The 13,965-nt window shown below is 50.0% G+C and overlaps 1 protein-coding gene across 3 annotated transcripts in view; it reads right to left on the bottom strand.

Moving 5' to 3' along the window:
- ropn1l (rhophilin associated tail protein 1-like) overlaps positions 1-13,965 on the bottom strand; it is a 127,059-nt gene that overhangs the window by 87,205 nt on the left and 25,889 nt on the right. For all 3 annotated transcript variants that reach the window (XR_011947874.1, XM_072509789.1, XM_072509790.1), the window contains exons 2-3: positions 5,049-5,184; positions 876-999 (exon numbers count right to left, since the gene is read on the bottom strand). Coding sequence is in view for 2 of the 3 variants with exons in the window: in XM_072509789.1 (XP_072365890.1) it covers positions 876-999; positions 5,049-5,179 (255 nt within the window). In the remaining variant the exon portion in view is untranslated. The remainder of the gene's footprint in view (positions 1-875; positions 1,000-5,048; positions 5,185-13,965) is intronic.

The raw sequence follows: 13,965 nt of genomic DNA on the forward strand, positions 1-13,965 counted from the left end.
GGTTCTAAATTTTGAACCAACATTCTCACAATGAAGATACAGGCACCTCATTCATGGCAGGGAAACATCATTGGAGTCTCCAGGACTCCCCAAGCTCTGAAAGGCATCTCACGTATTCTGACGAGCTTTTCCGTCATCTGTGATTAATACAAGGCCCTCAACCTCATGTCCCATTTCTTGTGCCTATTCTGTTAACCCCTGTCCCTCCCTCATATTCCACCTCATAGCCTTTGCATCACCAGATTATTTTCACTGTTTCCACACTGGGCCGAAGGGCCACTTTCTGTGCTGTAAAAAACCTGTGCTCTCAGGGACAAAACTCTCATTGGGATGAGGAGTCAACCAGATTTCCTTTTAAACTTGGATGAGAAGTAAACTGAGGATCCTTGGAACGCAATGATCTGAACATCCCACAGTGATGAAACAACAGATGTCCTCCAAACTATAACCATGGTCCTATCCAGTGCACGAGAGCCGCCACACTGGGAGTAACTAAAGTTCTGAAGAGTGATGGAAGGGCACAAATGGCCAGCGTTCTTGTTTCATTGACACCAGGCATGGTCTGCTCGAGAGTCTACTTTGCTCCATCAAACCAGTTTTAGTCTGAGCTCACGAACAATTGCCATCGTTGGACTCATTACATCCCAACCCCCAAATCTAGAAACAAGCAAGCAAATAAATCGAATCCCATGGTAATTATTATTCTGCAGAAACTCTGTTGATTCCTACTCCAGGCGATATAAATCGTAACGAGGAACCTTTGACAAGTATAAATGTAAGAATGGAATAATGGTCCTTTTCAGCAGTGAATGTGGAGTATATCAGATTTTTAAGAGCAGCCTTGAAGAGCCTTGTTTAACCTTCTGGTATCGTACCTGATGGTGCAGAATCTTTAAAAGTCCCGGTGTAAGACCAGTGTCATTTTTCTGTGTTGCCACTGGCATTTCATATCGCTCCTTCACTGGAAGAGTTTCACCTTTCGACAATGCTGCAAAATACCTAAATCAACGACAGTGGTCAGAAAATCACATTAGTTGCAGCTACATTGCGATAAGGAGGAGGTTTTGTGGTGCAGTGGGTGATGTCGCTGCCTCTGGGCTGGAAGCTCTGGGTTTGAGTCCCACCCCAGGGCGTGATGGCCAATTAAGGAAAGTTTGTTCATAACGTGGCCAAACAGGTCAATTTGTTTGAGTATCAACCTGCAAGTCTTTCCAATGCACGCCAATAGGCAGGCTGAGTAAGAGCAGCAGAGCTTCCTGGTCAGTCATTGGGATGGAAAGAAAGTTGAAGCTTCTACCAACACTACCCATGACTTCAGACGGCAACATGTGTGCAAAAGTACAAGTTGCCACAACAAAAGACACCCTGGGTGAACATTAACATACCACCACACATAGCAATCTACCAGGATAGCAATGAAAGCAGTGTCTTATCATGTCTGCAACAAGGAAGCATTTTAATAGAACTCTCTATGCCTTCTCTCTATAGAGCTAGCATTGATATTCCTCAAGCAAAGGTTTGTGGAAGGGTGTGTTATTGCCAATGTTGTTCTTAATAAGTTCAAAGATGATTCATCGGTGGTTGTCCCTCTTGCAGGAATTTTTAATTGTTAATAAAAATTAACCTAACCATCTGTGTGCTTTCATTTCGATCTCTCCTTTCCCACCGTTGGTAGACGTGCTTTCAGCCACCTAAGCACAATGCTCTGTAATTCCCTCCATTAACCTCATTGTCTCCCCGTCTGTTATAAATTTGGGGTAACCTGTTCAGCATTGGGTATATGTAATATGAATGTGATGTGAAAAATCCAACTTGGAAAACTAGGTGCTGCTCAGCTTTAGATGTCAAAGGAGCCAAAACATAGTTCCAGTGAGACAGGCCAAGACCTTTCAAAATAAACTGGAGACTAGTGAAGATTGTCTGATCTGCAATTTGGTTGACACTGACGGTGTCCAAAAGATTGGTGTAACAGGTAAGTTTTAAGGAGTGCTTTAGAGGTGAAAGGAGAGGGAGGGAGGCTTATGGATGAAATTTCAGAGCTCAGGGCCTCAGCGACTAAGTAAAGACGGTGGGCAATTAAAATGGGGATGTGCAGGAAGTCAAAATTGGGGGAGTGCTATTGGAGGAGTACTGACATCTCAGAGAGTTGTGGTTCTGGAGAAGGTAATAGGCATAGGGAGAGAGAGAGGCCACTGAAAGAAAGAATGAGAACTTCAAATTCAAGGCGCGGCACCAGCGGCAGCTAATGAGCAAAGAGGGTCCAGAGGAGGTTCACAAGAATGATCTCTGGAATGAAGAACTTGTCGTATGAGGAACAGTTGAGGACTCTGGGTCTGTACTCGTTGGAGTTTAGAAGGATGAGGGGGCATCTTATTGAAACTTACAGGATACTGCGAGGCCTGGATAGAGTGGACGTGGAGAGGATGTTTCCACTTGCAGAAAAAACTAGAACCAGAGGACACCATCTCAGACCAAAGGGATGATCTTTTAAAACTGAGATGAGGAGGAATTTCTCCAGCCAGAGGGTGGTGAATCTGTGGAACTCTTTGCCGCAGAAGGCTGTGGAGGCCAAATCACTGAGTGTCTTTAAGACAGAGATAGGTTCTTGATTAATAAGGGGATCAGGGGTTATGGGGAGAAGACAGGAGAATGGGGATGAGAAAACATTAGCCATGATTGAATGGCGGAGCAGACTCGATGGGCCAAGTGGCTTAATTCTGCTCCTTTCTCTTATGGTCTTATGGGGATGGTCGAATGGAACTTGATGTGAGTTACGACATGGGCATCAGAGAAATGGATAAGTTTTATGGAGTGTGCAAGGTGGCAGGACAGCCGGGAGAGCTTGGGTACAGTGCGGTCTAGAGGTAACAAAGGCACGGATGAGGGTTTTTTTTTCAGCGGTATGTGTTCTGAGGCAAGGAAGCAGATGGATAATGTTACAGAAATGGAAGCAGGCAGTATTGGTGATAGAGCGTCAACCACTCACACCCGGTTCTCCGTCGCGCCAATGGGAAAACACGCTGGTGCAAAACTCGTCTGGAACGTCTGGCGGGCAGAAGCCAGGACTGACCTGGAAAATGTCTGGGGCTGCCTCCAGAGAGCAGGGTGAAGCCGACAGCAAATCTGGACCCGGGAACACCACAGGTGAGGCAGCATCCACCGGTGGACCTTTCTGATTCAGTATCCTGGAGGAGGTCCATCCTCCAGCCTCAGAATGTTCCGGATGAGGGCAGCACGGTGGCGCAGTGGGTTAACCCTGCGGCCTCACGGCGCCGAGGTCCCAGGTTCGATCCCGGCTCTGGGTCACTGCCCATGTGGAGTTTGCACATTCTCCCCGTGTTTGCGTGGGTTTCGCCCCCACAACCCAAAAATGTGCAAGCTCGGTGGATTGGCCACGCTAAATTGCCCCTTAATTGGAAAAAATTAATTGGGAACTCTAAATTTATATTAAAAAAAGAATGTTGCGGGAGATCCATCTTCAGTTTCAGGAGGTCCACCTTCTTTATTTAATAGTGGGTCAGTGATGTTGGGCACCGCAGACTACGTGCGACCAGGCCTGCCCCACCACGGAGGGTGGCGCAAAACACCCAGTTGCATAATTAATTAGGTCAGGGCTGGAAGATTTAGCGTGTTTTCCCATTGCCTCTGCAGCAGAAAACACTCCACGTTCCCACCTTGCCATGGGACATAGTCCCAAGATGGAAGAATTCCGCCCATCAGTCTACAGTATTTATTACAACTACCGACTCGTTACTGCCACACTGAAAGTTAAAATAACAATGACTTGTCTTTATGTAATACCTTTAACATTAACAAAGTCCCAAAGTGCACCGCAGTTGCCTAATTAGACAAAAACAGACATTGTGCCAAAGGAGGAGATATGGTGAGAGGTGGTTTGAAAGGAGGGTTTAAAAGGTGAAGGGTCAGGTGGACAGGGGAAGTTCAGGGACTGATATTCAGAGTGGGAGGTCCGGACAGCTGAAGGCACGGCCACCAATAATGTGAAGGAAGGAAAGAGGATACATGAGAGGCCGGATTCAGATGAATGGAGAGTTTGTGGGGATTGTGGGACCTGGAAAAGTTGAGAGTCGCGAGGCCTTTTAAGAGATTCGAACACAAAAGTGTGGACTTTAATTTGAAAATGTTGTAGGTTCTGGAACCAATGTAGGTCAGTAAGAACAGGGCTGAGAACAGGGGGGCCTGGTGTGGACTGTGGGAGGGGGAGCACATTGTTGATAATTTGAAGATTACAGAGGGTGGGTGATGGGAGGCCAGCCAGGAAAGGGCCGGAAAGTTTGGATTACGATGTGGTAAAGATGTGGATGAGAGACAGTAACAGGTGTGCTGAGGCAGGGGCAGAGGCAAGGCCTGGTGACAAACATGGAAATGTTCTTTATACTGGAGAGTATATGGGGTCAGGAGCTTGGGGTCGAATAGTTCAAGACATAACAGCTTTAAAGCAAGTTACAGGGCCAGGACATTGGCTTTTGTAGCATGAGCCCTTTTGTCATTTAATCTCTCCACTTTGTCACAGACCTCCCCTTTTGTTCCTTTTCCTCCCTCTTCCCTTTCACTCACTCAAAATTTACTATTAACTTCCTGGACAGATTTTCCAGCCCTTCCTGGGACCTTCCGGTCCTGCCAGCAACAAATAGCGGGCTGCTTCCGCCACCAGAAAACACGGGGAGGGGCGGGGGGGCCTCACTGCTGACATATCACAGACTTGAAACACTGGGCGGGACTCTCCAGTCTCATTCGCGGTGGGACCCGTTGCAAACGAGAACAGAAAATTTGACGTTCTAGCCAAAATTCCATTCATTTTCAGCGGCACCGGCAAATCGCAGCCACGAGCGAGGAGGGAAAGTTTCAGCTATTAACTCTGTGATTTCTCTCTCTACAGATGCTGCCTGACCTGCTGAACATTTCCAGCACTTTCTTGTTTTTTTCTTCTGCCTTTTTCAACCTTGGCTTCTCTCCTTTGTTTCTCAACACACAAAACAAAAGTTCTAATTTTGAACGGGTTAGCTGATGGACAGGGTTTTACTCACGCGGCAGACCACTGGAGAACATCACGTGGCTGGGTCCGGATGGCAGCCTTTGTAAACTGCTTTAAAATGTCCGGAAATTCAGGTGGGATTTCAATCTGCTGAGCGCAGAACATAACATCAGGAAGCGGCATGGCTGCTGCAAAGAAGAATTAACGTGAAAAAGGTTGAGTAAAACAGGAGTGTAGTAATCAGAATCGCTATCAAATCCAGAACAGAGCTTGACCAGAGGGTTAATGGTTCAACTTGATCACAAGATGGAGTGCAGAAACTTGCAATTTCTTAGAGAATAGGGCAGCAAAGCCCTGATAATCAGCCCTTTTTGCACAAAACCCCAATTGAATTATCTGATAGTGTGAGTTAAGCAACGTAAGTAAAGTAGCAAAGTAGAAATACAGTGACAGGATCATAGGTGTTTGCTGCACAGGAGACCATTTGATCCACCGTGTCCATACTAGCTCTCTGCAATTCACTTGGTGCCACTCTCCTTGCCTTTTTCCCGTGGCCTTGCAAATTTTTCCTCTTCAGATAATGATCCAATTCCCTTTTGGAAGCCATGGTTGAATCTACCTTCACCACATCACTCTCAGCCAGTGCATTCCAGAAGCTAACTTTTCCTGAAGACGGTATTGATTCCTTTGCCAAACAGCTTGAATTGATGCCCACTGGTTCTAGATTATTCCACCAATGACAACAATTTCTGCTTAGCCACGCTGTTCAGAGGCCTCATGACTTTCTCTTTAAAGTATGTTTATGAAAGTGTGACCACTGAATAACACACAACCAACTAAAACACAAGAAGGCAAAAATTACAAACAACATAAAAGAAACAATTGACTTAAACACTATACCTAAAACCCTGAACAGCTGACAGTGTTAGATCCTTGAAAAAGAAAATGAAAGGCTGCCATCTCAGGGAGAACCTCTCCACTGAACCCCTTATGATGTATTTAATTTTCTCTCAGTGTAAGAAGGACATTGAGTTCCCCAACCAGTCAGAGGCACTGGGTGGAATGGGAGACCATGATGAGCCGAATGGCTCCCCCTTCTGCACTGTAGTGATCCTATTCTCACCGGGGCACATGAGGAGGCAGAGTTTTAAAAAATGTTTTTATTAAAGTTTTAACTTTTATACAAAATTACAAAAAAATACAAACAATAACCCTTAACCAAATCCAAACACTCCAAAAACGACACTTCAATCCAAGAAACAAGAACTCCCCCAACTTACCGCAACCCCCCCACCACCCCCCCCCCCCCCGCACCCCCGGTTTATACTCTCCCCCCCACTTTACTCCCCTCTAACAGCTAACAATAACAACTCTTTGAACTACAATATAAATGGCCGCCATCCCCGGTATAAACCTTCAACCGACCTCCTAACGGTGATTTGATCTTCTCGAGGCACAAAAACTCCATTAAGTCCCCCAGCCATGCCGAAGCACTCGGCCGCATTGCTAGCCTCCAGCCCAACAGGATTCCGCGCCACCAGTGAGGCAAAGGCAAGGAGATCTGGCCCAGCACCCGTCCATAGCTGCGGCACATCCGAAACGCCAAATATAGCTGCCGTTGAACAGGGCTCCAGTTTAATATTTAGGATTGCCGACATGGTGCTAAAAAGGGACCTCCAAAAACCCACCAGCTTGGAACAGGACCAGAACATGTGTGTATGGTGCCATGAGCCCTGTCAAACATCGCTCACATCTATCCCCCACTCCTCAAAAAACAACTCCTCAAGCCTTAGTGAGCAGCGCTCAAAACACTACTGTTAGCTGGATCAGGCTCAGTCCTGCGCACGATGATGTGGCATTCATCCTCCGCTATGACTCACACCATACCTCCTGCTCCTGCTGGACACAATTCCTCCACCCATTTAGCCTTTACCCCTTCCACCAAACTTGACTCTTCCCCTACGATCCGTTCATAGATGCTGGGCGTACTGCCCTCCTCCGACCTCGAACAGGAGATAATCCTCTCCAGTAAGGAAGATAGCAACACCACCAGGAACTCCGGGTACATCCTCCTAACAAAGCTCCTTACCTGGAGGTACCTAAACATGTCCGAGCCTGACAGCCCAAATTGTTCCTTCAATTCCTCCAGGTTGGCAAACTGCCCTTCCAGGAATAAATCACTCACTCTCTCCAGCCCTTTCTCTTTACATACACCAAATGTGGCATCCAGCCTTGCCGGCTCAAACAAGTGGTCAGCACAAATGGGAGCCAGGCTTGAGGCTGCCCCCAGCTTAAAATGCTGGCGGAGCGGCTTCCATATTTTTACAGTGGACACCACCACTTGGTTCGCTGAGTATCTTGCCGGCACCAACTGAAGTGGCGCCATTACCAATGCCCCCAAGCTTATCCCTCTACATGATCCAGACTCCATCTGAACCCAGAGAGCCCATGGATACCTGCACCATACCACCACTTTCTCCACGTTGGCCACCCAGTAATGGAATGGCCAGCGAGGCAGCGCACGACCCCCAAACTGTCTGGCCCTCTTAAGGGCCCCCCTCCGAATCTTCGGGGCCTTACCCGCCCAAATGAAACCGGAGATAAGTCGTTCAACCCTATGGAAAAAAGGTTTGGCCAGGTGCACCGGGAGACGCTGAAGTAAAAACAAAAATCTCGGCAATATGTTCATCTTAACCAATGTGACCCAATCCAACAACGATAATTAGGGACTGTCCCACTCTGTCCGCCTTGACTCTACTCACCAAGCTTGTATAACTCAACCTCCGGAGCCGTGCCCAATCACCAGCCACCTGGACCCCTAAGTATCGAAAACTAGTTCCCGATACCGCAAACAGAACCACCCCCAAATCCAGCTCCCATCCCCAATGCACCAATCACAAAATATTTGCTTTTCCCTATGTTCATCTTATAACTGGAGAAGGCACAGAAACTCTGCAAAATACCCATAATATTCCCTATAGATAACCGCGGGTCCCTCATGTACAGCAGCAAATCATTTGCATGTAATGATATCCTATGTTCCGCCACACCACCACCCCCCGAAAATCCCACTCCACCCATTCAAAGCCCTCAAAGCAATGGACAACGGCTCAATCGCCAACGCAAACAGCAAGGGAGACATCGGACAGCCCTCCTTGTACCCCAATGCAACCGGAAACCCCGCAGCTCATGGAGTTGGTACAAAAATCGGAAAACGAGGCCACATACAGCAACCGTAACCATGACACAAACCCAGGCCCAAACCCAAACTTCTCCAATACCGCAAAGAGGTACCCCAACTCAAACCCAATCGAATGCCTCCTCTGCGTCCAATCATATGATTATCTCCGATTCCGGCCCAGCTGCAGAGGTGAACACCACATTCAACGACCGCCTCACATTGGACGACAACTTCCGTCCCTTCACAAACCCTGTCCGATTCTCCCCCACTACTTCCAGAAGGCAAGGCTTGATGCTAGCACCTTGGCCAATAACTGGGCATCCACATTTAACAGGGAGATCAAGTGATACGACCCACACTCTGTGGGGTCCTTATCCTTTTCCAAGAACTCTGTCATTCCCTGTTTACCCTCTGGCGGCTCCAACCTATACAACTTCTCATAAAAGGCCCTGAACACTCGATTCACCTTGTCCAGGCAGAGACCAGCTTACCCTCTGAATTCCAAACCTGAACAATATCCATGGCCGCCTCCTGCCATCTTAGCTGGTGAGCCAAGAGACATATGGCCTTTTCCCCATACTCATACTCCGCCCCTTTCATCGCCTAAATTGGTCGACCACCCTGTCTGTGGACAGCAGGTTAAACTGCATTTGCAGTTTTTTCCTGCATGCCAAGAGCTCCGGGGTCGGATCCCTCACATATCTATGACCCACCCCCATTTGAGCCAGTGAGCCAGAAGACGACTGGCCTTCTCCCCATACTCATAAAAATTACCCCTGTAGCGCTGTAACTGACATACAGCCCTGTTAGTGGACAGTAGCTCACACCGTGTCTCCAACTTTTTTTCTGCTTGCAAATAGCTCTGGAGATGGATCGAGCGAGTACTGGTGATCACCTCTAAAATGGAGTCCAGCAGCCTCTGTGCTCCAACTTGTTCATCCTCAGCACATATGTTCTATCAGAGATCATTTCCCCCCTAAAGATGGCTTTAAGAGCCCCCCATAATGTGGAGGGGGAAATTGAGTCAGACCTATTTAATAGAGGTGTCAATAGAGGTGAATAGGCGCTCACAGAGTTTAGTATCGGCCTGCAAAGCAGAATCCAGTCTCCAGGGTGGGTGCAGGGTGGGTGCTGGGTGGGGCCAAACTCCAGCAACAGATCAATAAAGCGTGCGGCGTGGTCAGAAATTACAATTGCTGAGTATTCGGCTCTTAGTACCAAAGGGAGGATAGCCCCATCTAAAATGAAAAAAATCAATGCAGAAATATGCATGTTGGGCATGTGAAAAAAAGGAAAACTCCCTGTCATTCGGATGCAAAAAGCACCAGAGATCTACTCCTCTCATTTGAGCGATAAAAGACAAAGCCCTGGCCATCTTTGCTGGAACAAAAGATTTGGGTTTATTACAATCCGATTTAGTGTCTGAAACAAGTTCAAGTAGCCCCCTAAAGTAAGCTGGTGTGAGATGAGGTTGAGGAGAGAAACTAACGGTCAGTTAATGATAATTCCAGATAGGGACATAAAGGTTGACCAGGACTACTGGGGGTGCTTGACAGGGAGCCACAAACAATAACATATCGACCGTTGGGGTCAGCCGTAATGAGATGGAAAATTTGCCCAACCCAACCCTTATGTAACCTGGTCTGATCCCTGATATACAAATAGGTCTCCTGTGTGGTATTATAGGTATTATGGTACCTGAGAGGCTAAAGCACCATTGGTAGAACCTGCATGCTTTCTATTGGCTAGAGTGTATAATAGCTCCGCCCTGATAGGCAGGGTATAAGAACCCGTGCCGCCCCAGCAGCCCTCATTCTGTACCTGAGCTGCTGGGGGAAACATCTAGCTTATTAAAGCCTTCAGTTGGACTACAACCTCGCTTTAGTGGTCATTGATCGTGCATTAATTTAATAAGCTAGATTCTAAGAAGAAAGGATGGAGCTCCGAATCAAGCCGGAGTGTCTGCAACTTAACCCCCACGCGGCGAACTCAGCGGCAATCTTTAAGCACTGGCTGGCGTGCTTTAAAGGGTATCTCGAGACGGCCGAAAATGCACCCACGGGAGAGCAGAAACTGCATGTCCTGCACTCAAGGGTGAGCCCGGAGATTTACACCCTCATCGAGGAAGCGGAAGACTTCGATGCAGCAATTGAGCTGCTAAAAGGACACTATATTCGCCCGGTAAACCAGGTCTACGCCCAGCATCTGCTTGCAACAAGGCGACAAACCCCTGGGGAATTGCTGGAGGAATTCTACCGCGCACTCCTGGTGCTGGGAAGAAGCTGCGGCTGCCCGCAGGTTTCGGCGAGCGAACACACGGAACTCTTAGTCCGGGGCGCTTTCGTGGCAGGTATGCTTTCGTCACAAATCTGCCAGCGCATGTTAGAGAAGGACACCCTGGGTCTCAGGGAGGCACGGGCCCTTGCAGGCTCCCTGAACATGGCCTCCTGGAACGCCCGCGCCTACGTTGCCGACCGCACGGCAGCCCCCTGGGCAGCATGGAACCCCGCTGCGGTCGATCCCGAAACTTCCCCCGTTCCCCCTCAGGCCTGTGCTGCAAGGCGGCCTGCCCACCCCGAGGGGCCCCGCTGCTACTTCTGCAGGCAGGCCAAGCACCCCCATCAGCGCTGCCCAGCCCACGCATCCACCTGCAAGGGATGTGGCAAAAAGGGCCATTTCGTGGGGGTATGTCAGGCCCGAGTGGTGGCCGCGGTCTCCAGCGGCGAATGCGGACTGCACCCACAAGCGTTTCCACGGGCCCCATGCAGCCAGCGGTCGCCGCCACCTCCATATCCCAGGGCCACGTGCGGACCCCGGGCGCCGCCATCTTGTTCCACGGATGCCACGCTGGACGGATGGGCGCCGCCATTATGTGCACCCCCGGCCATGTGCGACCAATGGGAGATACCATCTTGGATGAACCCCCAGGACCCCAGCTCGGCCTACCACACACTGCCAGACCAGAACTCTCAACTACTGCGATTGGCCTTGCTGATCCTGGATCAGTCTCGACCTCGAACACTGTCAACCGCTACGACGACCGTTTTCATCAACGGGCACGAGACATCCTGCCTAATCGACTCTGGGAGCACGGAGAGCTTCATACACCCCGACACGGTAAGGCGCTGTTCCCTCCTCATCCACCCAGTTAATCAAAAAATCTCACTAGTCTCCGGTTCCCACTCAGTTGAGATAAAGGGGTTTTGTGTAGCAAACCTCACAGTCCAGGGAAGGGTGTTCAAAAATTTCTGTCTCTACGTCCTTCCCCACCTCTGCGCGGCTACACTCCTGGGTTTAGACTTCCAGTGTAACCTTCAAAGTCTGACCCTTACTGTCTGCGACCTCGCGGCCCTTAAGGTCGACCCGCTTTCCCTGTTTGCGAACCTCACCCCGGATTGCAAACACGACGCCACCAGGAGCAGACGCTACAGTGCCCAGGACCGGACCTTTATTAGGTCAGAAGTCCAAAGGCTACTGAGGGAAGGGGTCATTGAAGCCAGTAACAGCCCCTGGAGAGCTCAAGTAGTGGTGGTAAAGACCGGAGAGAAGCATAGGATGGTCATCGACTACAGTCAGACCATCAACAGGTTTACGCAGCTGGAAGCGTACCATCTCCCCCGCACATCCGACCTTGTAAACAGGATCGCGCATTATAAGGTCTTTTCCACGGTGGATCTCAAGTCCGCCTACCACCAGCTCCCCATCCGCACTAGTGACCGCAAATACACTGCCTTCGAGGCAGACGGGCGGCTCTATCACTTCTTAAGGGTTCCCTTTGGTTTCACCAACAGGGTCTCGGTCTTCCAGCGCGAGATGGACCGAATGGTTGACTGGTACGGTTTACAGGCAACATTCCCGTATCTCGATAATGTCACCATCTGCGGCCACGACCAGCAGGACCACGACACCAACCTCCAAAAATTCCTCCAGACCGCTAAAATCCTTAACCTAACATACAAGAAGGATAAATGCGTGTTTAGCACCGACCATCTAGCCATTCTCGGCTACGTACTGCAAAATGGAGTTATAGGCCCCGACCCTGAACACATGCGCCCCCTTATGGAGTTCCCCCTCCCTCACTGCTCCAAGGCTCTGAAACGCTGCCCAGGGTTTTTTAGCTACTACGCCCAGTGGGTCCCCAACTATGCGGACAAGGCCCGTCCCCTGATCCAATCCACAGCTTTTCCCCTGTCGATAGAGGCCCGCCAGGCCTTCAGCCACATCAAAGCAGACATTGCAAAGGCCATGATGCACGCCATCGATGAGTCACTCCCCTTCCAGGTCGAGAGCGATGCGTGCGACGTAGCTCTGGCGGCCACCCTCAACCAAGCGGGCAGACCCGTGGCCTTCTTCTCCCATACCCTCCATGCTTCCGAAATCCGCCACTCCTCAGTCGAAGAGGAGGCCCAGGCCATAGTAGAAGCTGTGCGACATTGGAGGCATTACCAGGCAGGCAGGAGATTCACTCTCCTCACAGACCAACGGTCGGTTGCTTTCATGTTCGATAATGCACAGCGGGGCAAGATAAAAAACGACAAGATCTTGCAGTGGAGGATCGAACTCTCCACCTACAACTACGAGATCTTGTATCGTCCCGGGAAGCTAAACGAGCCTCCTGATGCCCTGTCCCGCGGCACATGTGCCACCGCACAAGTGGACCACCTCCGAGCCCTCCACGAGGACCTCTGCCACCCGGGGGGTCACTCGCGTTTTCCATTTTGTCAAGACCCGCAACCTGCCCTACTCCATCGAGGAGGTCAGGACAGCCACCAGGGACTGCCAAATCTGCGCATCTGATAAAGGCTTCCCGTCCCTTTGAACGCCTCAGCATGGACTTCAAAGGCCCCCTCCCCTCCACCGACCGCAACACGTACTTCCTGAATGTGATTGACGAGTACTCCCGGTTTCCATTCGCCATCCCCTGCCCCGACATGACCGCCACCACCGTCATCAAGGCCCTCCATAGCATCTTTGCACTGTTCGGGTTCCCCGCTTACATACACAGTGATAGGGCGTCCTCCTTTAAGAGCGCCGAACTGCGTCAATTCCTGCTCAGCAAGGGCATCGCCTCGAGCAGGACGACCAGTTACAACCTCCGGGGTAACGGACAGGTGGAGAGGGAGAACGGAACGGTCTGGAAGACCGTCCTACTGGCCCTACGGTCCAGGAACCACCCAGTCTCCCGCTGGCAAGAAGTCCTCCCGGATGCCCTCCACTCCATCCGGTCACTACTTTGTACGACCACCTATCAGACACCTCACGAATGTCTCCTTGTCTTCCCTAGGAAGTCCTCCTCTGGGACCTCGCTCCCGACCTGGCTGGCAGCACCTGGACCCATCCTGCTCCGAAAACACGTGCGGGCGCACAAGTCGGACCCGTTGGTTGAGAGGGTCCATCTGCTCCATGCAAACCCCCAGTACGCCTACACGGCGTACCCCGATGGTCGACAAGATACCCCTCCCACCCTGTACATAAATAATAAATTAACATTAACACCCCGACTTAACACAACAGGTGTATACACCCCCTCAGACCCTCCAGTGTAAATAACAAAAACAAAAATAAAGTAAACCCCCCCGAGCTGCTGCTGCCATTGACCAATGTCTATCGTTCTGCCAGAAAGTCTAAGAACGGTTGCCACCGCCTAAAGAACCCTTGTACCGACCCTCTCGAGGCGTGTTTCACCCTCTCCAATTTAATGAACCCTGCCATATCGCTGATCCAGGATTCCACACTTGGGGGCCTCGTATCTTTCCACTGAAGGAGAATCCTTCGCCGGGTTACCAGG

The sequence above is a fragment of the Scyliorhinus torazame genome, chromosome 6 (assembly GCF_047496885.1).
Source record: "Scyliorhinus torazame isolate Kashiwa2021f chromosome 6, sScyTor2.1, whole genome shotgun sequence".
Lineage (NCBI taxonomy): Eukaryota > Metazoa > Chordata > Chondrichthyes > Carcharhiniformes > Scyliorhinidae > Scyliorhinus > Scyliorhinus torazame.